Source organism: Phaenicophaeus curvirostris, unplaced genomic scaffold (assembly GCF_032191515.1).
Source record: "Phaenicophaeus curvirostris isolate KB17595 unplaced genomic scaffold, BPBGC_Pcur_1.0 scaffold_175, whole genome shotgun sequence".
In the NCBI taxonomy this organism is placed as follows: domain Eukaryota; kingdom Metazoa; phylum Chordata; class Aves; order Cuculiformes; family Cuculidae; genus Phaenicophaeus; species Phaenicophaeus curvirostris.
The window spans coordinates 99384-124060 of NW_027206795.1; the positions used below are offsets into that span (position 1 = coordinate 99384).

At 61.4% G+C, this 24677-nt stretch overlaps 2 protein-coding genes across 3 annotated transcripts in view; both read left to right on the top strand.

Annotated features, from left to right (window-relative positions):
* SYMPK (symplekin scaffold protein) overlaps positions 1 to 23991 on the top strand; it is a 42137-nt gene extending 18146 nt beyond the window's left edge. For both annotated transcript variants that reach the window (XM_069882516.1, XM_069882517.1), the window contains exons 10-26: positions 506 to 663; positions 4145 to 4295; positions 6863 to 7076; positions 8002 to 8152; positions 10399 to 10634; positions 12102 to 12183; positions 12269 to 12382; positions 12459 to 12606; positions 13790 to 13950; positions 14039 to 14147; positions 15752 to 15852; positions 15961 to 16051; positions 17070 to 17171; positions 18278 to 18465; positions 21888 to 22064; positions 22150 to 22227; positions 23722 to 23991. In XM_069882516.1, the coding sequence (XP_069738617.1) occupies positions 506 to 663; positions 4145 to 4295; positions 6863 to 7076; positions 8002 to 8152; positions 10399 to 10634; positions 12102 to 12183; positions 12269 to 12382; positions 12459 to 12606; positions 13790 to 13950; positions 14039 to 14147; positions 15752 to 15852; positions 15961 to 16051; positions 17070 to 17171; positions 18278 to 18465; positions 21888 to 22064; positions 22150 to 22227; positions 23722 to 23976 (2516 nt within the window). In that variant the 3' untranslated portion in view covers positions 23977 to 23991. The remainder of the gene's footprint in view (positions 1 to 505; positions 664 to 4144; positions 4296 to 6862; positions 7077 to 8001; positions 8153 to 10398; positions 10635 to 12101; positions 12184 to 12268; positions 12383 to 12458; positions 12607 to 13789; positions 13951 to 14038; positions 14148 to 15751; positions 15853 to 15960; positions 16052 to 17069; positions 17172 to 18277; positions 18466 to 21887; positions 22065 to 22149; positions 22228 to 23721) is intronic.
* The window catches only part of LOC138734733 (putative lipid scramblase CLPTM1), an 85365-nt gene that overhangs the window by 41963 nt on the left and 18725 nt on the right, over positions 1 to 24677 (top strand). The window lies entirely within an intron of this gene.

Below are 24677 nucleotides of genomic sequence, written 5' to 3' on the forward strand. Positions count from 1 at the left end.
TGGCCATCAGGGGCCTCCCACGGCCTTCAAGGGCCAGAAAGTACCTCCTGGTGGGCATCAAGGTCTTCCTGGTGGCCATCAGGGGCCTCCTGGTGCCTTCAAGGGCCAAAAGGTTCTCTTGGTGGTCATCATAGGCCTCCTGGTGGCCATCTGGGTCCTCCTGGTGCCTTCAAGGTCCAAAAAGTTCCTCCTGCTGATGATTGGAGGCCTCCCAGTGCCAATAAGGGACTCCTGATGGCCATCAGGGTCCTTCCAGTGCCAATAAGGGACTCCTGGTGGCCATCAAGGTCCTCCTGGTGGCCATCAAGGTCCTTCCAGTGGCCAATAAGGGACTCCTGGTGCCAATAAGGGACTCGTGGTGGCCATCAAGGTCCTCCCAGTGCCTTCTAGGAGCATTAAATGCCACCTCGAGCCTCTGGGTGGCCATCCAGGTCCTCCCGGTCCCTCCCGGGTTGGCCGGTGACCCTTCCCATGTCCCCCCCGCCCCGTTTGTGTCCCCGTGCAGAGGCCCCCCTGGGCGAGGACGACGAGGACAAGGACCTGGAGGCGGTGGCGGCGGCGGCCGTGGCCAAACCGGGCGGCGCCACCTCCGGCCCCTCCGACATCGACATCACGGCCGAGTTCCTGCAGCCGCTCCTCACGCCGGACAACGTCGCCAACCTGGTCGGTGGCCACCTCGGGCTCGGGAGGGCCAGGGGGGTCTTCTGCGAGGGCGAGGAGGTCCTGGGGTGGCTTCTGCGAGGTCGGGGAGGTCCTGGGGTGGCTCCCGCGAGGTCGAGGAGGTCCTGGGGTGGCTTCTGCGAGGGCAAGGAGGTCCTGGGGTGGCTTCTGCGAGGGCGAGGAGGTCCTGGGGTGGCTCCTGCGAGGGCGAGGAGGTCCTGGGGTGGCTCCCGCGAGGGCGAGGAGGTCCTGGGGTGGCTCCCGCGAGGGCGAGGAGGTCCTGGGGTGGCTTCTGCGAGGGCAAGGAGGTCCTGGGGTGGCTCCCGCGAGGGCGAGGAGGTCCTGGGGTGGCTGCCGCGAGGAGGTCCGGGGGTGGCTCCCGCGAGGGCGAGGAGGTCCTGGGGTGGCTCCTACGAGGGCGAGGAGGTCCTGGGGTGGCTTCTACGAGGGCGAGGAGGTCCTGGGGTGGCTTCTGCGAGGGCGAGGAGGTCCTGGGGTGGCTGCTACGAGGGCGAGGAGGTCCTGGGGTGGCTTCTGCGAGGGCGAGGAGGTCCTGGGGTGGCTCCCGCGAGGGTGAGGAGGTCCTGGGGTGGCTTCTACGAGGTTGAGAAGGTCCTGGGGTGGCTTCTACGAGGTTGAGAAGGTCCTGGGGTGGCTCCTGTGAGGTCGAGCAGGTCCTGGGGTGGCTCCCGCGAGGGCGAGGAGGTCCTGGGGTGGCTTCTGCGAGGTCGAGGAGGTCCTGGGGTGGCTTCTCAGATGTCGAGGAGGTCCTGGGGTGGCTCCCGCGAGGTCGAGGAGGTCCTGGGGTGGCTCCTGTGAGGGCGAGGAGGTCCTGGGGTGGCTCCCGCGAGGGCGAGGAGGTCCTGGGGTGGCTCCACGAGGGCGAGGAGGTCCTGGGGTGGCTTCTACGAGGGCGAGGAGGTCCTGGGGTGGCTCCTGCGAGGGCGAGGAGGTCCTGGGGTGGCTCCCGCGAGGGCGAGGAGGTCCTGGGGTGGCTTCTGCGAGGGCGAGGAGGTCCTGGGGTGGCTTCTGCAATGGTGAGGAGGTCCTGGGGTGGCTCCCGCGAGGGCGAGGAGGTCCTGGGGTGGCTGCCGCGAGGAGGTCCTGGGGTGGCTCCTACGAGGGCGAGGAGGTCCTGGGGTGGCTCCCGCGAGGGCGAGGAGGTCCTGGGGTGGCTCCCGCGAGGGCGAGGAGGTCCTGGGGTGGCTCCCGCGAGGGCGAGGAGGTCCTGGGGTGGCTCCCGTGAGGGCGAGGAGGTCCTGGGGTGGCTCCACGAGGGCGAGGAGGTCCTGGGGTGGCTCCTACGAGGGCGAGGAGGTCCTGGGGTGGCTCCCGCGAGGGCGAGGAGGTCCTGGGGTGGCTCCTACGAGGGCGAGGAGGTCCTGGGGTGGCTCCACGAGGGCGAGGAGGTCCTGGGGTGGCTTCTGCGAGGGCGAGGAGGTCCTGGGGTGGCTTCTACGAGGTCGAGGAGGTCCTGGGGTGGCTTCTGCGAGGGCGAGGAGGTCCTGGGGTGGCTCCTACGAGGGCGAGGAGGTCCTGGGGTGGCTCCCGCGAGGGCGAGGAGGTCCTGGGGTGGCTTCTACGAGGTCGAGGAGGTCCTGGGGTGGCTCCTACGAGGGCGAGGAGGTCCTGGGGTGGCTTCTGCAATGGTGAGGAGGTCCTGGGGTGGCTCCCGCGAGGGCGAGGAGGTCCTGGGGTGGCTCCTACGAGGGCGAGGAGGTCCTGGGGTGGCTTCTCAGATGTCGAGGAGGTCCTGGGGTGGCTCCACGAGGGCGAGGAGGTCCTGGGGTGGCTTCTGCGAGGTCGAGGAGGTCCTGGGGTGGCTTCTACGAGGGCGAGGAGGTCCTGGGGTGGCTTCTCAGATGTCGAGGAGGTCCTGGGGTGGCTCCACGAGGGCGAGGAGGTCCTGGGGTGGCTCCCGCGAGGGCGAGGAGGTCCTGGGGTGGCTTCTACGAGGTCGAGGAGGTCCTGGGGTGGCTTCTGCGAGGGCGAGGAGGTCCTGGGGTGGCTTCTGCGAGGGCGAGGAGGTCCTGGGGTGGCTGCTACGAGGGCGAGGAGGTCCTGGGGTGGCTTCTGCGAGGGCGAGGAGGTCCTGGGGTGGCTCCCGCGAGGGCGAGGAGGTCCTGGGGTGGCTTCTACGAGGTTGAGAAGGTCCTGGGGTGGCTCCTGTGAGGTCGAGCAGGTCCTGGGGTGGCTCCCGCGAGGTCGAGGAGGTCCTGGGGTGGCTCCCGCGAGGTCGAGGAGGTCCTGGGGTGGCTTCTGCGAGGGCAAGGAGGTCCTGGGGTGGCTCCCGCGAGGTCGAGGAGGTCCTGGGGTGGCTTCTGCGAGGGCGAGGAGGTCCTGGGGTGGCTCCCGCGAGGGCGAGGAGGTCCTGGGGTGGCTCCTGCGAGGGCGAGGAGGTCCTGGGGTGGCTCCTGCGAGGGCGAGGAGGTCCTGGGGTGGCTTCTGCGAGGGCGAGGAGGTCCTGGGGTGGCTCCCGCGAGGGCGAGGAGGTCCTGGGGTGGCTCCCGCGAGGGCGAGGAGGTCCTGGGGTGGCTTCTGCGAGGGCGAGGAGGTCCTGGGGTGGCTCCCGCGAGGGCGAGGAGGTCCTGGGGTGGCTCCTGCGAGGGCGAGGAGGTCCTGGGGTGGCTCCTGCGAGGGCGAGGAGGTCCTGGGGTGGCTTCTACGAGGTCGAGGAGGTCCTGGGGTGGCTCCTGCGAGGGCGAGGAGGTCCTGGGGTGGCTCCCGCGAGGGCGAGGAGGTCCTGGGGTGGCTTCTGCGAGGTCGAGGAGGTCCTGGGGTGGCTCCCGTGATGGTGAGGAGGTCCTGGGGTGGCTCCTGCGAGGGCGAGGAGGTCCTGGGGTGGCTTCTGCGAGGTCGAGGAGGTCCTGGGGTGGCTCCCGTGATGGTGAGGAGGTCCTGGGGTGGCTCCCGTGATGGTGAGGAGGTCCTGGGGTGGCTCCTGCGAGGGCGAGGAGGTCCTGGGGTGGCTTCTACGAGGGCGAGGAGGTCCTGGGGTGGCTTCTACGAGGTCGAGCAGGTCCTGGGGTGGCTTCTACGAGGGCGAGCAGGTCCTGGGGTGGCTCCCGCGAGGGCGAGGAGGTCCTGGGGTGGCTCCCGCGAGGGCGAGGAGGTCCTGGGGTGGCTCCCGCGAGGGCGAGGAGGTCCTGGGGTGGCTTCTGCGAGGTCGAGCAGGTCCTGGGGTGGCTTCTGCGAGGGCGAGGAGGTCCTGGGGTGGCTCCCGCGAGGGCGAGGAGGTCCTGGGGTGTCTCCCGCGAGGTCGAGGAGGTCCTGGGGTGGCTTCTGCGAGGGCGAGGAGGTCCTGGGGTGGCTCCCGTGATGGTGAGGAGGTCTTGGGGTGTCTCCCGCGAGGTCGAGGAGGTCCTGGGGTGGCTTCTACGAGGGCGAGGAGGTCCTGGGGTGGCTCCTGCGAGGGCGAGGAGGTCCTGGGGTGTCTCCCGCGAGGTCGAGGAGGTCCCTGAGCGGGTGTCCTCTCCCGGGGCAGGTGCTGATCAGCATGGTGTACCTGCCCGAGGCCATGCCCGCGTCCTTCCAGGCCACCTACACGCCGGTGGAGTCGGCGGGCACCGAGGCGCAGATCAAGCACTTGGCGCGCCTCATGGCCACCCAGATGACGGCCGCCGGGCTGGGACCCGGTGAGACGCGGCTCGGGGGCTTCTCCTGGGGCCCCCGCGGCCTCCTCGGGTCCCCCTCTTCTTCTCGTGGCCCCTTGCTCCTCCTCTCCTTCCACAAGACTCAAGGTTCCTCTGGGTCCCCCTCTTCCTTCTGGGTCCCTCTCTTCTCACGTTCCTTTCTTTCTTCTGGGTCCCTCTCTTCCTCCCCATGGCCCCTTGCTCCTCATCTTCCTCCACAGGTGTCCACGTTCCTCTGGGTCCCCCTCTTCCTCCCCACGTCCCTTTGGTCCCCCTCTTCCTTCTGGGTCCTCCTCTTCTTCTCACGCTTCTCTCTTTCTTCTGGGTCCCCCTCTTCTTCTGGTGTCCCCCTCTTCCTTGTATGTCCCCTCGATCCTCCTCTTCCTCCACAAGACTCTGTGTTCCTCTGGGTCCCCCTCTTCCTCCCCAGGTCCCCTTGGTCCCCTTCTTCTTCTGGGTTCCTCTCTTCTTCTCAGATTCCTTTCCTTCTTCTCACGTTCCTCTCTTCCTCCCCAGGTCCCCCTGATCCTCCTCTTCTTCCACAAGTGTCCATGTTCCTCTGGCTCCCCCTCTTTCTTCTGGGGCCCCCTCTTCTTCTCATGTTCCTCTCTTTCTTCTGGGTCCCCCTCTTCCTCCCCAGGTCCCCTTGGTCCCCCTCTTCCTTCTGGGTCCCCCTCTTCTTCTCATGTCCCTCTCTTCTTCTCGTGTCCCTCTCTTCCTCCCCAGGTCCTCTTCCTCCTCCTCTTCCTCCACAAAAGTCCATGTTCCTCTGGGCCCCTCTCTTCTTTCTGGGTCCCCCTCTTTCTTCTGGGTCCCTCTTTTGTTCTCATGTTCCTCTCTTTCTTCTGGGTCCCCTTCTTCTTCTCATGTTCCTCTCTTTCTTCTGGGTTCCCCTCTTCCTCCCCACGGTCCCTTGGTCCTCATCTTCCTTCTCGTGGCCCCTTGCTCCTCCTCTCTCTCCACAAGACTCAAGGTTCCTCTGGGTCCCCCTCTTGCTCCCCATGGCCCCTTGCTCCTCATCTTTCTCCACAAGAGTCCAGGTTCCTCTGGGTCCCCCTCTTCCTTCTGGGTCCCCTTGGTCCCCCTCTTCTTCTCATGTCCCCTTGCTCCTCATCTTCCTCCCCGTGTCCCCTTGCTCCTTCTCTCCCTCCACAAGACTCAAGGTTCCTCTGGTTCCCGCTCTTCCTCCCCATGGCCCTTGGGTTCCCCTCTTCTTCTGGGTCCCCCTCTTCTTCTCGTGTTCCTCTCTTTCTTCTGGGGGGTCCCTCTCTTCTTCTCATGTCCCTCTCTTCTTCTTGTGTCCCCTGGGTCCTCCTCTCGCTCCACAAGAGTCCACGTTCCTCTGGGTCCCCCTCTTCCTCCTCCAGGTCCCCTTGGTCCTTCTCTTTCTTCTGGGTCCCCCTCTTCTTCTCACGTTCCTCTATTTCTTCTGGGTCCCCCTCCTCTTCTCACGTTCCTCTCTTCCTTCTGGCTCCCCCTCTTCCTCCCCAGGTCCCCTTGGTCCTTCTCTTTCTTCTGGGTCGCTCTCTTCTTCTCATGTCTCCTTCTTCTCACGTTCCTCTCCTTCTTCTCACGTTCCTCTCTTCCTTCTGGGTCCCCCTCTTCCTCCCCAGATCCCCTTGGTCCCCCTCTTCCTTCTGGGTCCCCCTCTTCTTCTCACGTTCCTCTCTTTCTCCTGGGTCCCCCTCTTCCTCCCCATGTCCTCTTGCTCCTCTACTTTCTCCTGGGTCCCCCTCTTCTTCTCATGTCCCCATTGTCCTCATCTTCCTCCACTAGTGTCCACGTTCTTCTGGGTCCCCCTTTTCTTCTCGTGGCCCCTTGGTCCTTCTCTTTCTTCTGGGTCCCTCTCTTCTTCTCATGTTCCTCTCTTTCTTCTCATGTTCCTCTCCCTCTTCCTTCTGGGTCCCCCTCTTCCTCCCCAGGTCCCCTTGGTCCTTCTCTTTCTTCTGGGTCCCCCTCTTCTTCTCATGTTCCTCTCTTTCTTCTCATGTTCCTCTCCTTGTTCTCACGTTCCTCTCTTTCCCCTGGGTCCCCCTCTTCCTCCCCATGTCCTCTTGCTCCTCCACTTCCTTCTGGGTCCCCCTCTTCTTCTCATGTCCCCATCGTCCTCATCTTCCTCCACTAGTGTCCACGTTCTTCTGGGTCCCCCTTTTCTTCTCGTGGCCCCTTGGTCCTTCTCTTCCTTCTGGGTCCCTCTCTTTCTTCTCATGTTCCTCTCCTTCTTCTCAAGTTTCTCTCTTCCTTCTGGGTCCCCCTCTTTCTCCCCATGTCCCCTCGGTCCCCCTCTTCCTTCTGGGTCCCCCTCTTCTTCTCATGTTCCTCTCTTCTTCTCATGTTCCTCTCCTTCTCCTCACGTTCCTCTCCTTCTTGTCACGTTCCTCTCTTTCTTCTCGGGTCCCCCTCTTCCTTCTGGGTCCCCCTCTTCTTCTCCCGTCCCTCTCCTCCTCCCCGTGTCCCCCCTCCCTCCCTCGCTCCCTCTCCGCCCGGTTCCCGAAGCCCCCCGAGCTCCTTGGTGGCTCCGGGAGGAGCTGGAGGAGGAGCCGCCGTGTCCGTGTGTCCGTCCGTGCCAGGGGTGGAGCAGACGCGGCACCTCAAGGAGGAACCCAAGGAGGAGAAGGCGGCCAAACCCGAGAGCGTGGTCATCAAGCGGCGCCTCTCGGCGCTGGCGCAGGGCCAGGCCATCTCGGTGCTGGGGGCGCCGGGAGCCGCCTCCAACCTGCTGGAGGAGGAGACGCCGCAGGCCAAACGGCGCCCGGAGCCCATCATCCCGGCCACCCAACCCCGGTGAGACCCGCGTCCCGCCCCACCTCCCGCGCCTGGGGCCCTTCCTCCATCTCCCTCTCCTCCTCCATCTCCCTCTCCTCCTCCATCTCCCTCTCCTCCTCCATCTCCTTCTCCTCCTCCATCTCCCTCTTCTCCTCCATCTCCCTCTCCTCCTCCATCTCCTTCTCCTCCTCCATCTCCTTCTCCTCCTCCATCTCCTTCTCCTCCTCCATCTCCTTCTCCTCCTCCTCCATCTCCTCCTCCTCCATCTCCCTCTCCTCCTCCATCTCCCTCTCCTCCTCCATCTCCTTCTCCTCCTCCTCCATCTCCCTCTCCTCCTCCATCTCCATCTTCTCCTCCATCTCCCTCTTCTTCTCCTCCATCTCCCTCCTCTCCTCCATCTCCCTCCTCTCCTCCATCTCCTTCTCCTCTTCCATCTCCCTCTCCTCTTCCACCTCCCTCCTCTTCTCCATCTCCATCTTCTTCTCCTCCATCTCCCTCCTCTCCTCCATCTCCCTCTCCTCCTCCATCTCCTTCTCCTCCTCCATCTCCCTCTCCTCCTCCATCTCCCTCTCTTCCTCCATCTCCCTCTCCTCCTCCATCTCCTTCTCCTCCTCCTCCATCTCCCTCTCCTCCTCCATCTCCCTCTCCTCCTCCATCTCCTTCTCCTCTTCCTCCTTCTCCACCTCCATCTCCCTCCTCTTCTCCTCCTCCATCTCCCTCCTCTCCTCCATCTCCATCTCCCTCCTCTTCTCCTCCTCCATCTCTTTCTCCTCCATCTCCTTCTCCTCCATCTCCTTCTCCTCCATCTCCTTCTCCTCCTCCATCTCCCTCTCCTCCTCCATCTCCCTCCTCTCTTCCATCTCCCTCTCCTCCTCCCTCCTCCCCGTCCCCGTCTCCTCTCCTGGAGCCGTGTTGGTGCTGAGGTCTCCTCCTTCTCCCCCAGCCTGGCCGGAGCGGGTGGCCGGAAGAAGGTTTTCCGCCTCAGCGACGTCCTCAAGCCGCTGTCGGAGGTGCAGGTGGAGAAGCTGAAGCTCAGCGCCGTCACCCGCATCCTGCGAGCCGAGCGCGCCGTGGCCTGCAGCGGCGCCGCCCAGGTACCCCCCGGCGCCTCCAACCCCCCGGAGATGCCACCTTCACGCTCTTTGGCTCCTCACCTTCTCCTCCAAGCATCATGCTGAAGCCCCCTTAGATGCCACCTTCACCTTTGGCTCCTCAACTCCCCCTCCAAGCATCATGGTGAAGCCCCCTCAGATGCCACCTTCACCTTCCTTGGCTTCTTGCCTTCTCCAAGCGCTGTGGTGAAGCCCCCTTAGATGCCACCTTGACCCTCTTTGGCTCCTCACCTTCTCCAAGCACTGTGGTGAACCCCCCTTAGATGCCACCTTCACCTTTGCCTCCTCAACTCCTCCTCCAAGACCTTGTGGTGAAGCCCCCTCAGATGCCACCTTGACCTTCTTTAGCTTCACAACTTCTCCAGGCACCATGGTGAAGCCCCCTTAGATGCCACCTTCACCTTCTTTGGCTTCGTAACTTCTCCAAGGCTTGTGGTGAAGCCCCCTTAGATGCCACCTTCACCCTCTTTGGCTCCTCACCTTCTCCAAGCACTGTGGTGAAGGCCTCTTAGATGCCATCTTCACCTTTGGCTCCTCAACTCCTCCTCCAAGCATCATGCTGAACCCCCCTTAGATGCCACCTTCACCTGTGGCTCCTCAACTCCTTCTCCAAGCATCATGCTGAACCCCTCTTAGATGCCATCTTGACCTTTGCCTCCTCAACTCCTCCTCCAAGCCCTGTGGTGAAGCACCCTTAGATGCCACCTTGACCCTCTTTGGCTTCACAACTTCTCCAAACATCATTGTGAACCCCCCTTAGATGCCACCTTCACCTTTGGCTCCTCAACTCCTCCTCCAAGCCTTGTGGTGAAGCCCCCTTAGATGCCACCTTCACCTTCTTTAGCTTCACAACTTGTTTAAGCGTCGTGGTGAAGCCCCCTTAGATGCCACCTTGACCCTCTTTGGCTCCTCACCTTCTCCAAGCCTTGTGGTGAAGCCCCCTTAGATGCCACCTTGACCTTCTTTGGCTCCTCAACTCCTCCTCCAAGCCTTGTGGTGAAGCCCCCTTAGATGCCACCTTGACCCTCTTTGGCTCCTCAACTTCTTCTCCCAGCCTTGTGGTGAAGCCCCCTTAGATACCACCTTCACCTTTGCCTCCTCAACTCCTCCAAGCCTTGTGGTGAAGCCCCCTTAGATGCCACCTTCACCTTCCTTGGCTTCTTGCCTTCTCCAAGCCCTGTGGTGAAGCCCCCTTAGATGCCACCTTCCTCCCTTTCTTTGGCTCCTCAACTTCTCCAAGCATCATGGTGAAGTCCCCTGAGATGCCACCTTCACCTTTGGCTCCTCAACTCCTCCAAGCTTTGTGGTGAAGCCCCCTTAGATGCCACCTTGACCCTCTTTGGCTCCTCACCTTCTCCAAGCACTGTGGTGAAGCCCCCCTAGATGCCACCTTGACCTTTGGCTCCTCAACTCCTCCTCCAAGCCTTGTGGTGAAGCCCCCTTAGATGCCACCTTCACCTTCCTTGGCTTCTTGCCTTCTCCAAGCACTGTGGTGAAGCTCCCTGAGATGCCACCTTGACCCTCTTTGGCTTCACAACTTCTCCAAACATCATTGTGAAGCCCCCTTAGATGCCACCTTGACCTTTTGCTCCTCAACTCCTCCTCCAAGCCTTGTGGTGAAGCCCCCTTAGATGCCACCTTGACCTTCTTTAGCTTCACAACTTCTCCAGGCACCATGGTGAAGCCCCCTTAGATGCCACCTTCACCTTCTTTGGCTTCGTAACTTCTCCAAGGCTTGTGGTGAAGCCCCCTTAGATGCCACCTTCACCTTTTTTGGCTCCTCAACTCCTCCTCCAAGCCTTGTGGTGAAGCCCCCTTAGATGCCACCTTCACCTTCCTTGGCTTGCCTTCTCCAAGCCCTGTGGTGAAGCCCCCTGAGATGCCACCTTCACCCTCTTTGGCTCCTCACTTTCTCCAAGCATCGTGGTGAAGCCCCCTGAGATGCCACCTTCTTCTTTGGCTCCTCACCTTCTCCAAGCATCGTGCTGAACCCCCCTTAGATGCCATCTTCACCTTTGCCTCCTCAACTCCTCCTCCAAGCCTTGTGGTGAAGCCCCCTTAGATGCCACCTTGACCCTCTTTGGCTCCTCACCTTCTCCAGGCACTGTGGTGAAGCCCCCTTAGATGCCACCTTGACCCTCTTTGGCTCCTCACCTTCTCCAGGCACTGTGGTGAAGCCCCCTTAGATGCCACCTTGACCCTCTTTGGCTCCTCAACTCCCCCTCCAGGCTCGCGTGAAGATCCTGGCGGCGCTGGTGACGCAGCTGGAGGTGCCGCTCAAGAGTGAGGTCCTGGCCTTCATCCTGGAGGACGTGAGGTCGCGCTTGGACCTGGCCTTCGCGTGGCTCTTCCAGGAGTACAACGTCTACCTGAGCCACCTGCCCGGGGGCAGCCTGGAGCGCTACGACGAGTGTCTCATCGGGCTCCTCGCCGGCCTCCAGGAGAAACCCGACCAGAAGGACGGGTGGGACGGAGGGGACGGACACACCAGGGCTGGGGCTGGTGGGGCTGGTGGGGAAGGAGGGGATGGAGATGGAGGGGATGGAGCCACCAGGGATGAAGCTGGTGGAGATGGAGAGAATGGAGCTGGTGGAGATGGAGGGATTGGAGCTGGAGGGGTTGGAGCTGGTGGAGATGGAGAGAATGGAGCCACCAGGGATGGAGCTGGTGGAGAAGGAGGGAATGGAGCCACCAGGGATGGAGCTGGAGGGGATGGAGCTGGTGGGGATGGAGATGGAGGGGATGGAGCTGGAGGAGATGGAGGGGATGGAGCCACCAGGGATGGAGCTGGTGGAGATGGAGGGGATGGAGCCACCAGGGATGGAGCTGGTGGAGATGGAGGGGATGGAGCCACCAGGGATGGAGCTGGTGGAGATGGAGGGGATGGAGATGGAGGGGATGGAGCTGCAGGGGATGGAGCTGGTGGAGATGGAGGGGATGGAGCTGGTGGAGCTGGAGGGGATGGAGCCACCAGGGATGGAGCTGGTGGAGCTGGAGGGGATGGAGATGGAGGGGATGGAGGGGGTGGAGCTGGAGGAGATGGAGGGGATGGAGCCACCAGGGATGGAGCTGGTGGAGATGGAGGGGCTGGAGCTGGAGGAGATGGAGGGGATGGAGCCACCAGGGATGGAGCTGGTGGAGATGGAGGGGGTGGAGCTGATGGAGATGGAGCCACCAGGGATGGAGCTGGTGGAGATGGAGGGGATGGAGATGGAGGGGATGGAGCTGGTGGAGATGGAGGGGATGGAGATGGAGGGGGTGGAGCCACCAGGGATGGAGATGGTGGAGATGGAGGGGATGGAGCCACCAGTGATGGAGCTGGTGGAGATGGAGGGGATGGAGGGGTTGGGGCTGGTGGAGATGGAGGGGATGGAGCTGATGGAGATGGAGCCACCAGGGATGGAGCTGGTGGAGATGGAGGGGATGGAGGTGGAGGGGGTGGAGCTGCAGGGGATGGAGCTGGTGGAGATGGAGGGGATGGAGCTGGTGGAGCCGAAGGGGATGGAGCTGGTGGAGCCGAAGGGGATGGAGCTGGTGGAGATGGAGGGGATGGAGCCACCAGGGGTGGAGATGGAGGGGGTGGAGCCACCAGGGATGGAGCTGGTGGAGATGGAGGGGATGGAGGGGTTGGGGCTGGTGGAGATGGAGGGGATGGAGATGGAGGGGATGGAGCCACCAGGGATGGAGGTGGTGGAGATGGAGGGGATGGAGGGGTTGGGGCTGGTGGAGATGGAGGGGATGGAGCCACCAGGGATGGAGGTGGTGGAGCTGGAGGGGATGGAGCCACCAGGGATGGAGGTGGTGGAGCTGGAGGGGATGGAGCCACCAGGGATGGAGGTGGTGGAGATGGAGGGGATGGAGCCACCAGGGGTGGAGATGGAGGGGACGGAGCCACCGTGGCTGGAGCTCATGGACATCTCCTTCCCCTCAGGATCTTCACCAAGCTGGTCCTGGAGGCCCCTCTGATCACCGAGAGCGCCCTGGAGGTTCTCCGCAAATACTGCGAGGACGAGGTGGGTCTCCTCAGCACCGGGACCACCGCGGGGTGGGGGAGGAACCGTGGGGACAACCTCATTGTCCCTCTGTCCCCGTCCCCAGAGCCGGACCTACCTGGGCATGTCCACCCTGCGGGACCTCATCTTCAAGAGGCCCTCGCGACAGTTCCAGTATCTCCACGTCCTCCTGGACCTCAGCTCCCACGAGAAGGACAAGGTGAGGGGGCGGAGGTGGCCACCGGGGCCTCGGGGACGTCCGTGTCCTCCAGGAGGTGACAGTGGCCGCCCCGCAGGTCCGCCAGCAGGCCCTGCTCTTCATCAAGAGGATGTACGAGAAGGACCAGCTGAGGGACTACGTGGAGAAGTTCGCCCTCAACTACCTGCAGCTCCTGGTCCACCCGAACCCGCCCTCCGTGCTCTTCGGAGCCGACAAGGACACCGGTGAGATCCAGCTCCTCCAGCTCCATGTCCAGCTCCTCCTCCAGCTCCTCCACCTCCATCTCCACCTCCTCCATCTCCTCCACCTCCATCTCCACCTCCTCCACCTCCACCTCCTCCATCTCCTCCACCTCCATCTCTACCTCCATCTCCTCCATCTACATCTCCACCTCCTCCATCTTCTCCACCTCCATCTCTACCTCCACCTCCTTCATCTCCTCCACCTCCATCTCTACCTCCACCTCCTCCATCTACATCTCCACCTCCATCTCCACCTCCTCCACCTCCTCCACCTCCACCTTCTCCACCTCCACCTTCTCCACCCCCTCCACCTCCACCATCTCCTCCTCCACCTCCTCCACCTCCACCTCCTCCATCTCCTCCATCTACATCTCCACCTCCATCTCCACCTCCACCTCCTCCATCTCCACCTCCTCCATCTCCTCCTCCACCTTCTCCACCTCCTCCACGTCGTCCACCTCCTCCACCTCCATCTCCACCTCCTCCATCTCCTCCACCTCCACCTCCTCCATGTCCTCCACCTCTTCCATCTCCACCTCCTCCACCTTCTCCACTTCCTCCTCCATCTCCTCCATCTCCACCTCCATCTCCTTCACTTCCACCTCCTCCACCTCCTCCACCTCCTCCACGTCATCCACCTCCTCCATCTCCACCTCCTCCTCCTCCTCCTCCACCTTCTCCACCTCTTCCATCTCCACCTCCTCCTCCTCCTCCTCCACCTCCTCCATCTCCTTCTCCACCTTCTCCACCTTCTCCACCTCCACCTTCTCCACCTTCTCCACCTCCACCTTCTCCACCTTCACCTCCACCTCCATCTCCTCCATCTCCATCTCTACCTCCGTCTCTACCTCCACTTCCTCCACCTTCTCCTCCTCCACCTCCATCTCCTCCATCTCCATCTCCACCTCCATCTCTACCTCCACCTTCTCCTCCTCCACCTCCATCTCCTCCATCTCCATCTCCACCTCCATCTCTACCTCCACCTCCTCCACCTTCTCCTCCTCCACCTCCATCTCCTCCATCTCCATCTCCACCTCCATCTCCACCTCCTCCACCTCCACCTTCACCTCCACCTCCACCTCCACCTCCTCCATCTCCATCTCCTCCACCTCCTCCACCTCCTCCTCCACCTCCTCCACCTCCATCTCCTCTCTTGGTTCCTCAGAGGTGGCTGCTCCGTGGACCGAGGAGACCATCAAGCAGTGTCTCTACCTCTACCTGGCTCTCCTGCCCCTCAACCACAAGCTCATCCACGAGTTGGCGTCCGTCTACACCGAGGCCATCGCCGACATCAAACGCACCGTCCTGCGCGTCATCGAGCAGCCGGTGGGTCCCGGGGAGGGGACATCGTGGTGGTGGTGGTGGCCTCGGGGACGTCGTGGTGGTGGTGACCCCGGTGGTGGCTTGGCTGTAGATCCGAGGGATGGGGATGAACTCGCCGGAGCTGCTCCTGCTGGTGGAGAATTGTCCCAAGGGAGCCGAGACCCTGGTGACCCGGTGCCTGCACAGCCTGACGGACAAAGGTGGGGGCACCAGGGACCTTCTGGGACCTTCGGGGTGGCCGTGGGACCTTCTGGGACCATCCTGGGGGGACAAGGGACCTTCTGGGTGGCTGTGGGACCTTCTGGGACCATCCTGGGGGGACAAGGGACCTTCTGGGACCATCCTGGGAGGACATGGGACCTTCTAGGTCCATCCTGGGTGGCCGTGGGACCTTCCGGGACCATCCTGGGTGGGACAAGGGACCTTCTGGGACCATTCTGAGTTGCCATGGGACCCTCTGGGTGGCCGTGGGACCTTCTGGGACCATCCTGGGAAGACATGGGACCTTCTAGGTCCATCCTGGGTGGCCATAGGACCCTCTGGGTGGCCGTGGGACCTTCTGGGACCATCCTGGGAAGACATGGGACCTTCTAGGTCCATCCTGGGTGGCCATAGGACCCTCTGGGTGGCCGTGGGACCTTCTGGGACCATCCTGGGAGGACGTGGGACCTTCTAGGTCCATCCTGGGTGGCTGTGGGACCTTCTGGGTCCATCCTGGGGGGACGTGGGACCCTCTGGGACCATCCTGGGTGGGACAAGGGGCCTTCTGGGACCATTCTGGGTGGCCGTGGGACCCTCTGGGTGGCCGTGGGACCTTCTGGGGCCATCCTGGGGGGACAAGGGACCTTCTGGGTGGCCGTGGGACCTTCTGGGACCATCCTGGGGGGACAAGGGACCTTCTGGGTGGCCGTGGGACCTTCTGGGACCATCCTGGGGGGACAAGGGACCTTCTGGGTGGCCGTGGGACCTTCTGGGACCATCCTGGGGGGACAAGGGACCTTCTGGGTGGCCGTGGGACCTTCTGGGACCATCCTGGGGGGACAAGGGACCTTCTGGGACCATCCTGGGAGGACATGGGACCTTCTAGGTCCATCCTGGGTGGCCGTGGGACCTTCCGGGACCATCCTGGGTGGGACAAGGGACCTTCTGGGACCATTCTGAGTTGCCATGGGACCCTCTGGGTGGCCGTGGGACCTTCTGGGTGGCCGTGGGACCTTCTGGGACCATCCTGGGAGGACGTGGGACCTTCTAGGTCCATCCTGGGTGGCTGTGGGACCTTCTGGGTCCATCCTGGGTGGCCATGGGACCCTCTGGGTGGCCGTGGGACCTTCTAGGTCCATCCTGGGAGGACGTGGGACCTTCTGGGACCATCCTGGGAGGACATGGGACCTTCTGAGGCCACTCTGGGAGGACATGGGACCTTCTGGGACCATTCTAGGTGGCCGTGGGACCTTCTGGGTCCATCCTGGGTGGACATGGGACCTTCTGGGACCATCCTGGGTGGCCATGGGACCTTCTAGGTCCATCCTGAGTGGCCGTGGGACCTTCTGGGTTCATCCTGGGTGGACATAGGGCCTTCTGAGGCCATTCTGAGTGGGTCATGGGACCTTCTGGGATCATCCTAGATGGACATGGGACCTTCTGGGTCCATCCTGGGTGGGACATGGAACCTTCTAGGTCCATTCTAGGTGTGATGTGGGACCTTCTGGTGGTGGGACACCTTGGGTTCCACCCCAGCGCCGCCGCGGGGACACTTTGAGGTGTCCTCAAGCCCCACGGTGACGTCCCCTCCCATCTCCTACAGTTCCACCTTCTCCTGAGCTGGTCAAGAGGGTTCGCGACCTCTACCACAAGCGGCTCCCGGACGTCCGGTTCCTCATCCCGGTCCTCAACGGGCTGGAGAAGGTCCAAGAGTCCCCTCCGTGTCCCCTCTGTGTCCTCTCTGTCCCTTCGGACCCTCTGGTGGCCCCGTCCCCGATGTCCCCTCCTCACCGTCCCCCGTTTTGGGTGCAGAAAGAGGTGATCCAGGCCCTGCCCAAGCTCATCAAGCTCAACCCCATCGTGGTCAAGGAGGTCTTCAACCGCCTGCTGGGGACGCAGCACAGTAGGGGACACGGGACCTTCTGGGGTCCTTCGGGGTGGCCGTGGGACCTTCTGGGACCATCCTGGGGGGGACAAGGGACCTTCTGGGACCATCCTGGGTGGCCGTGGGACCTTCTGGACCATCCTGGGGGGCACGTGTGACCTTCTGGGACCATCCTGGGTGGACGTGGGACCTTCTGGACCATCCTGGGTGGCCGTGGGACCTTCTGGACCATCCTGGGTGGACGTGGGACCTTCTGGGGTCCTTCTGGGTGGACGTGGGACCTTCTGGGACCATCCTGGGTGGGACAAGGGACCTTCTGGGGTCCTTCTGGGTGGGACAAGGGACCTTCTGGGACCATCCTGGGTGGGACAAGAGACCTTCTGGGACCATCCTGGGGGGCCGTGGGGCCTTCTGGGACCATCCTGGGTGGGACAAGAGACCTTCTGGGACCATACTGGGTGGCCGTGGGGCCTTCTGGGACCATCCTGGGTGGGACAAGGGACCTTCTGGGACCATCCTGGGTGGACGTGGGACCTTCTGGACCATCCTGGGGGGCACGTGTGACCTTCTGGGGTCCTTCTGGGTGGGACAAGAGACCTTCTGGGACCATCCTGGGTGGGACAAGAGACCTTCTGGGACCATCTTGGGTGGACGTGGGACCTTCTGGGGTCCTTCTGGGTGGCCGTGGGACCTTCTGGGACCATCCTGGGTGGGACAAGGGACCTTCTGGACCATCCTGGGGGGCACGTGTGACCTTCTGGGGTCCTTCTGGGTGGCCGTGGGACCTTCTGGGACCATCCTGGGTGGGACAAGGGACCTTCTGGACCATCCAGGGGGAGACGTGGGACCTTCTGGTGGTGGGACACATTGGGGACAAGCCCAGTGCTGCTGTGGGGACACGGGGCCATCTTGGGGTGGTGGGACGTGGGCTGTGGGACCTCCCTGGGAGGAGACGAGGTGACCTCGGGGTCCTTCCTGGGCTCTGGGGCTACCAGGAGGTGGGATGGGGCCACCTGAGCCTGTCCCCCCCCTGCAGGTGACGGTTCCTCAGCCGTGTCCCCCCTGAACCCGGGCGAGCTCCTCATCGCCCTCCACAACATCGACTCGGCCAAGTGCGACATGAAGTCCATCATCAAGGGTGGGACATGGGGACATGGGGAGGGGACACGGGGACACAGGGACACTCCAGGTGTGGAGGTTCTGGGGGACCTGGAGGTTCTCCAGGTGTGGAGAACATGAGGACACTCCAGGTGTGGAGGTTCTGGGGGACCTGGAGGTTCTCCAGGTGTGGAGAGGACATGGGGACACTCCAGATATGGAGATTCTAGGTGACCTGGAAGTTCTTCAGATGTGGAGAGGACATGGGGACACTCCAGATATGGAGATGATGGGTTGAGCTGGAGGTTCTTCAGGTGTGGAGAACATGGGGACACTCCAGGTGTGGAGGTTCTGGGGGACCTGGAGGTTCTCCAGGTGGGGAGAGGACACGGGGACACTCCAGGAGTGGAGGTTCTGGGGGACCTGGAGGTTCTCCAGGTGTGGAGAGGACACGGGGACATGGGGACACTCCAGATATGGAGATGATGGGTTGGGCTGGAGGTTCTCCAGGTGTGGAGAACATGGGGACACTCCAGGTGTGGAGGTTCTGGGGGACCTGGAGGTTCCTCAGGTGTGGAGAACATGGGGACACTCCAGGAGTGGAGGTTCTGGGGGACCTGGAGGTTCCTCAGGTGTGGAGAGGACATGGGGACCCTCCAGGAGTGGAGGTTCTGGGGGACCTGGAGGTTCTCCAGGTGTGGAGAGGACACGGGGACACTCCAGGTGTGGAGGTTCTGGGTGACCTGGAGGTTCTCCAGGTGTGGAGAGGACACAGGGACACTCCAGGTGTGGAGGTTCTAGGTGACCTGGAGGTTCTTCAGCTGTGGAGAACATGGGGACATGGGGACACTCCAGATATGGAGATGATGGGTTGAGCTGGAGGTTCTTCAGGTGTGGAGAACATGGGGACACTCCAGGTGTGGAGGTTCTGGGGGACCTGGAGGTTCTCCAGGTGTGGAGAACATGGGGACACTCCAAGTGTGGAGGTTCTGGGGGACCTGGAGGTTCTCCAGGTGTGGAGAACATGAGGACACTCCAGGTGCGGAGGTTCTAGGTGACCTGGAGGTTCTTCAGGCGTGGCGAGGACGTGTTCGGGAGGTGCCGGGGTGAGCAGGAGGTGACGTGGTGGCCCCGTTGTCCCCTCAGCCACCAACCTTTGCTTCGCCGAGCGCAACGTCTACACGTCGGAGGTCCTGGCCGTGGTGATGCAGCAGCTGATGGAGCAGAACCCGCTGCCCATGCTGCTCATGAGAACCGTCATCCAGGCCCTCACCATGTACCCGCGCCTCGGCGGCTTCGTCATGAACATCCTCTCCCGCCTCATCATGAAGCAGGTCTGCCCGGCTGGCCTTCCATCCTTCGCCATCCTTCGCCATCCATCCTTCAACCATCCCCATCCACCTCCGTCCATCTCCATCCATCATCCTTCTCCATCCATCTCCATCCATCTCCATCCATCATCCATCTCTGTCCATCTCCATCCTTCTCCGTCCTTCTCCATCCTTCTCCGTCCATCTCCATCCATCTCTGTCCATCTCCATCCTTGTCCATCCTTCTCCATCCTTCTCCGACCATCTCCATCCTTCTCCATCCATCTCCATCCATCTCTGTCCTTCTCTGTCCATCTCCATCCATCTCGATCCTTCTCCATCCATCTCCGTCCATCTCTGTCCATCTCCATCCATCATCCTTCTCCATCCATCTCCATCCATCTCCATCCATCATCCATCTCTGTCCATCTCCATCCTTCTCCATCCTTCTCCGTCCATCTCCATCCATCTCTGTCCATCTCCATCCTTGTCCATCCTTGTCCATCCTTGTCCATCCTTCTCCGTCCTTCTCCAACCATCTCCATCCATCTCCATCCATCATCCATCTCTGTCCATCTCCATCCATCTCGATCCTTCTCCATCCATCTCCGTCCATCTCTGTCCATCTCCATCCATCTCCATGCATCATCCATCTCCGTCCTTCTCCATCCATCTCCATCCTTCTCCATCCATCTCTGTCTATCTCCATCCATCATCCATCTCCATCCTTGTCCATCCTTCTCCATCCTTCTCTGCCCTTCTCCATCCATCTCCATCCTTCTCCATCTTTCTCCGTCCTTCTCCGTCCTTCTCCGTCCTTCTCCGTCCATCTCCGTCCATCTCCATCCATCTCTGTCCATCTCCATCCTTGTCCATCCTTCTCCATCCTTCTCCGTCCTTCTCCGACCATCTCCATCCTTCTCCATCCATCTCCATCCATCTCTGTCCTTCTCTGTCCATCTCCATCCATCTCGATCCTTCTCCATCTATCTCCGTCCATCTCTGTCCATCTCCATCCATCATCCTTCTCCATCCATCTCAATCCATCTCCATGCATCATCCATCCTTCTCCATCCATCTCTATCTCCATCCATCATCCATCTCCATCCTTGTCCATCCTTGTCCATCCATCTCCATCCATCTCCATCTTTCTCCGTCCTTCTCCATCCTTCTCCGTCCATCTCCGTCCTTCTCCATCCTTCTCCATCCTTCTCCATCCATCTCCATCCATCATCCATCTCTGTCCATCTCCATCCATCTCGATCCTTCTCCATCCATCTCCGTCCATCTCTGTCCATCTCCATCCATCATCCTTCTCCGTCCATCTCTGTCCATCTCCATCCATCTCCATGCATCATCCATCTCCGTCCTTCTCCATCCATCTCCATCCTTCTCCATCCATCTCTATCTCCATCCATCATCCATCTCCATCCTTGTCCATCCTTCTCCATCCTTCTCCATCCATCTCGATCCTTCTCCATCCATCTCCATCCATCTCCATCCTTGTCCGTCCTTCTCCATCCTTGTCCGTCCATCCCTGTCCATCTCCATCCCTCTATCTGGACGTCTCTTCATCCTCTGTCCCCGTCGCACTCTCTGTCCCCCCCGTCTGTCTGTCCCTTTGTCCCCATCGCTCTCCACCTGTCCCTGTCTTCGTCGCTGTCCGTGTGTCCTTGTCCCTCTGTCCTCATCTCTGTGTCCCCATCTCTGTCCGTCTGTCCTCATCGCTGTCCGTGTGTCCACGTCCCTTTCTCCTCATCTCTATGTCCCCCTCACTGTCTGTCTGTCCTGTCCCCTCGCTCTCCATCTACCCTGTCCCCTTGCTGTCCGTCTGTCCTCATCGCTGTCCATGTGTCCTCGTCCCTTTCTCCTCATCTCTGTGTCCCCCTCACTGTCTGTCTGTCCTGTCCCCTTGCTCTCCATCTATCCTGTCCCCTTGCTGTCCGTCTGTCCTCATCGCTGTCCGTGTGTCCTTGTCCCTTTCTCCTCATCCCTGTGTCCCCGTCGCTGTCCTTGTCCCCTCCCTGTCCCTGTCCCCCTGTCCCCTCACTGTCTGTCTGTCCTGTCCCCTCACTCTCCATCTATCCCGTCCCCTTGCTGTCCGTCTGTCCTCATCGCTGTCCGTGTGTCCTCGTCCCTTTCTCCTCATCTCTGTGTCCCCTTGCTGTCCGTGTGTCCTTGTCGCTTTCTCCTCATCTCTGTGTCCCCCTCACTGTCTGTCTGTCCTGTCCCCTCACTCTCCATCTACCCTGTCCCCTTGCTGTCCGTCTGTCCTCATCGCTGTCCGTGTGTCCTCGTCCCTTTCTCCTCATCTCTGTGTCCCCCTCGCTGTCCCTGTCCCCATCGCTGTCTGTCTGTCCCTATCTCTGTCCCCATCGCTGTCCGTGTGTCCTCATCCCTTTCTCCTCATCTCTGTGTCCCCTCCCTGTCCTTGTCCCCTCCCTGTCCCTGTTCCCCTCTCCCCTCACTGTCTGTCTGTCCTGTCCCCTCGCTCTCCATCTATCCCGTCCCCTTGCTGTCCGTCTGTCCTCGTCGCTGTCCATGTGTCCTCGTCCCTTTCTCCTCATCTCTGTGTCCCCCTCGCTGTCCCTGTCCCCATCGCTGTCTGTCTGTCCCTATCTCTGTCCCCATCGCTGTCCGTCTGTCCTCATCCCTTTCTCCTCATCTCTGTGTCCCCTCCCTGTCCTTGTCCCCTCCCTGTCCCTGTCCCCCTGTCCGCCTGTCCTGTCCCCTCGCTCTCCATCTATCCCGTCCCCTTGCTGTCTGTCTGTCCTCATCGCTGTCCGTCTGTCCTCGTCCCTTTCTCCTCATCTCTGTGTCCCCTCCCTGTCCTTGTCCCCTCCCTGTCCCTGTCCCCCTGTCCCCTCACTGTCTGTCTGTCCTGTCCCCTTGCTCTCCATCTATCCTGTCCCCTTGCTGTCCGTCTGTCCTTATCGCTGTCCGTGTGTCCTTATCCCTTTCTCCTCATCTCTGTGTCCCCCTCGCTGTCCCTGTCCCCATCGCTGTCTGTCTGTCCCTATCTCTGTCCCCATCACTGTCCGTGTGTCCTTGTCCCTTTCTCTTCATCTCTATGTCCCCCTCGCTGTCTGTCTATCCCGTCCCCTTGCTGTCCGTCTGTCCTCATCGCTGTCCGTGTGTCCTCGTCCCTTTCTCCTCATCCCTGTGTCCCCATCGCTGTCCTTGTCCCCCTGTCCCCTCACTGTCTGTCTGTCCTGTCCCCTCACTCTCCCATCTATCCTGTCCCCTTGCCGTCTGTCTGTCCTCATCGCTGTCCGTGTTTCCTCGTCCCTTTCTCCTCATCCCTGTGTCCCCATCGCTGTCCCTGTCCCCCTGTCCCCTCACTGTCTGTCTGTCCTGTCCCCTCACTCTCCATCTATCCTATCCCCTCGCCGTCCGTCTGTCCGTCCTGACACCCTCTGTCCGTCCGTCCGTCTGTCCCGGCTCAGGTGTGGAAGTACCCGAAGGTGTGGGAAGGCTTCATCAAGTGCTGCCAGCGCACCAAGCCCCAGTCCTTCCAGGTGATCCTGCAGCTGCCTCCGCCCCAGCTCGCCGCCGTCTTCGACAAGTGCCCCGAGCTCCGCGAGCCCCTTCTCGCCCACGTCCGCGCCCTCACCCCCCACCAGGTAACCCCGCACCCCCGATTATTTCGGGGGGGGGGGACACCCCCTCCCCCCCAGAACCCCTCTGACCCCCCTTTTCTTCCCCCAGCAAGCTCACATCCCGCTCTCCACCATGGCCATCCTGGAGGCCTCGGCGCGCCACGAGCCCGAGGGGGCCCCCGCAGAGGTGAGGACCCCCCCCTCCCCGTCACCTGCTGGGCCCCCCCCGACCCCCCATCCCCTTTAACCCCCCTTCATTTAATCCCCCTCCTTCTTTCCCGCCCTTTTTTCCCGCCCTTTTTTCCCGCCCTTTTTTTCCCGCCCTTTTTTCCCGCCCTTTTTCCCCCTCGTTATCCCCCCCTTCCACCCTCCCCTTACGCCTCCCCCTTATCCCCCTCCCTTTCCCCCCACCCCCTTTTTCCCCCATTTAACCCCCCCTTTCCTCTCCTTTTTCCCTCCTTTTTCACCCCTTTTTCCCCTTTCCCTCCTTTCTCCCCATTTCCCCCCCTTTTTCCCCTCTTTCCCCACTTTATTCCCCCATTTTCCCCCCTTTATTCCCCTCTTTATCCCCTTTTCCCCCCTTTATTCCCCTCTTTATCCCGTTTTCCCCCTTATCACCTCCTTTATTCCTCTTTTTCTCCCATTTCCCCCCTTTTCCCTTCTCTTTCCCCCTTCATCCTCCATTATCCCCCCTTTCTTCTGCCTCCTTCCCCTCCTTTTCCCCCCCTTTCCCCCTTTTTCCCCACTCTTTTCTCCCTTTTTCCCCCCTTTTTCCCTCCTCTTTCCCCCTTCATCCCCCATTATCCTCCCTTTTTTCTACCCCCTTTATCCCCTCCTTCCCCCCTTTCCTTCCTTTGTCCCCCTCTTTTCCCCCCTTTTCCCCTCTTCTGCCTTCTTTTGCCCCCTTTTCCACCCTTTCTCCCCCCCTTTTCCCCCCTTTTTCCCCCTTTTCCACCCTTTTTCCCCTCTTTCCTTCCCTTATCCCCCTCTTTTCCCCCCCTTTTTCCCCTTTATCCCCCCCTTTTCCACCCTTTTTCCCCTCTTCCCTTATCCCCCCCTTATCCCCCTTCTCCCCCCCTTTTTCCCCTTTATCCCCCCCTTTTCCACCCTTTCTCCCCCCCTTTTCCCCCCTTTCCCCCTTTTCCACCCTTTTTCCCCTCTTTCCTTCCCTTATCCCCCTCTTTTCCCCCCTTTTTCCCCTTTATCCCCCCCTTTTCCACCCTTTTTCCCCTCTTTCCTTCCCTTATCCCCCCCTTATCCCCCCTTCTCCCCCCTTTTTCCCCTTTCTCCCCCCCTTTTCCCCCCCTTTTTTCCCCTTATCCCCCCTTTCTCCCCCCTTTTTCTCCTTTATCCCCCCTTTCTCCCCCCTTTTTCTCCTTTATCCCCGCCTTTTCCACCCTTTTTCCCCTCTTTCCTTCCCTTATCCCCCCCCTTCTCCCCCCTTTTTCCCCTTTATCCCCCCCTTTTCCCCCCTTTTACCCCCTTATCCCCCCCTTTCCCCCCCTTTTCCACCCTTTTTCCCCTCTTTCCTTCCCTTATCCCCCCCTTTTCCCCCCCTTTTCCCCTCCTTATCCCCCCTTTTCCCCCCCTTCTCCCCCCTTTTCCCCCCCTTATCCCACCTTTCCCCCCCTTCTCCCCCTTTCCCCCCCTTCTCCCCCCTTTTTCCCTCCCCTCCCCCCAGGAGAAGCCCCCGAAGCGCGAGGAGGAGGCGAAGGCGAAGGCCGCGGGGGTCGGGGGTCCCGGGGGGGCGGCCCCCCCAACCCGGCGCCGCCGCCCCCCCCCGAGCTGGGGGGAGCCGAGCTGGAGCCCCCCCCCGATCTTCATCAGCATCGGGGACGACGAGGAGAGCTCGGGGGGGCGCCGCGTCCCCCCCCCGACGGCACCTCCCAGGCCCCCGCCGCCCCCCCCCAAGGTTGGTGCGGCCCCCCCCCTCTAATTACACTCCCCTAATTATCCCCCTTCCACCCTAACTAAGTGTGCCCCCCCCCCAATTAAGTGGGTGCCCCCCATAGTTGTGCCTCCCATAATTGTGTCCCCCCCCTAATTAACTGTGTCCCTCCCCCGTAATTGTGTTCCCCCCCATAATTGGGTCCCCCCATAATTAATTGGGTCCCCCCCATAATTAATTGTGTCCCCCCCCATAATTATGACTCCCATAATTAAGTGTATCCCCCCATAATTAAATGTGACCCCCTAAATTAACTAGCTTCCCCTCTAATTATACACCCTTAAATTAAGTCCCCCCCCATGCTCTGTGCCCCCCAAATTAAGCAGCCCCCCCAATTAAATCCCCCTAAACTAAGTGCCCTCCCATGTAATTAAGCGCTGTGCCCCCCCAAATTAAGCAGCACCCCCCAATTAAGCAGCCCCCCTCTAATTATATCCCCCTAAATTAAGTGCCCCCCATGTAATTAAGCACTGTGCCCCCCCAATTAAGCAGCCCCCGAATTAAGCAGCCCCCTTCTAATTATATCCCCCTAAATTAAGTCCCTCCCCATGTAATTAAGCGCTGTGCCCCCCTAATTAAGCAGACCCCCAATTATATCCCCCTAAATTAAGTGCCTCCCCATGTAATTAAGCGCTGTGCCCCCCCAAATTAAGCAGCACCCCCAATTAAGCAGCCCCCCCAATTATATC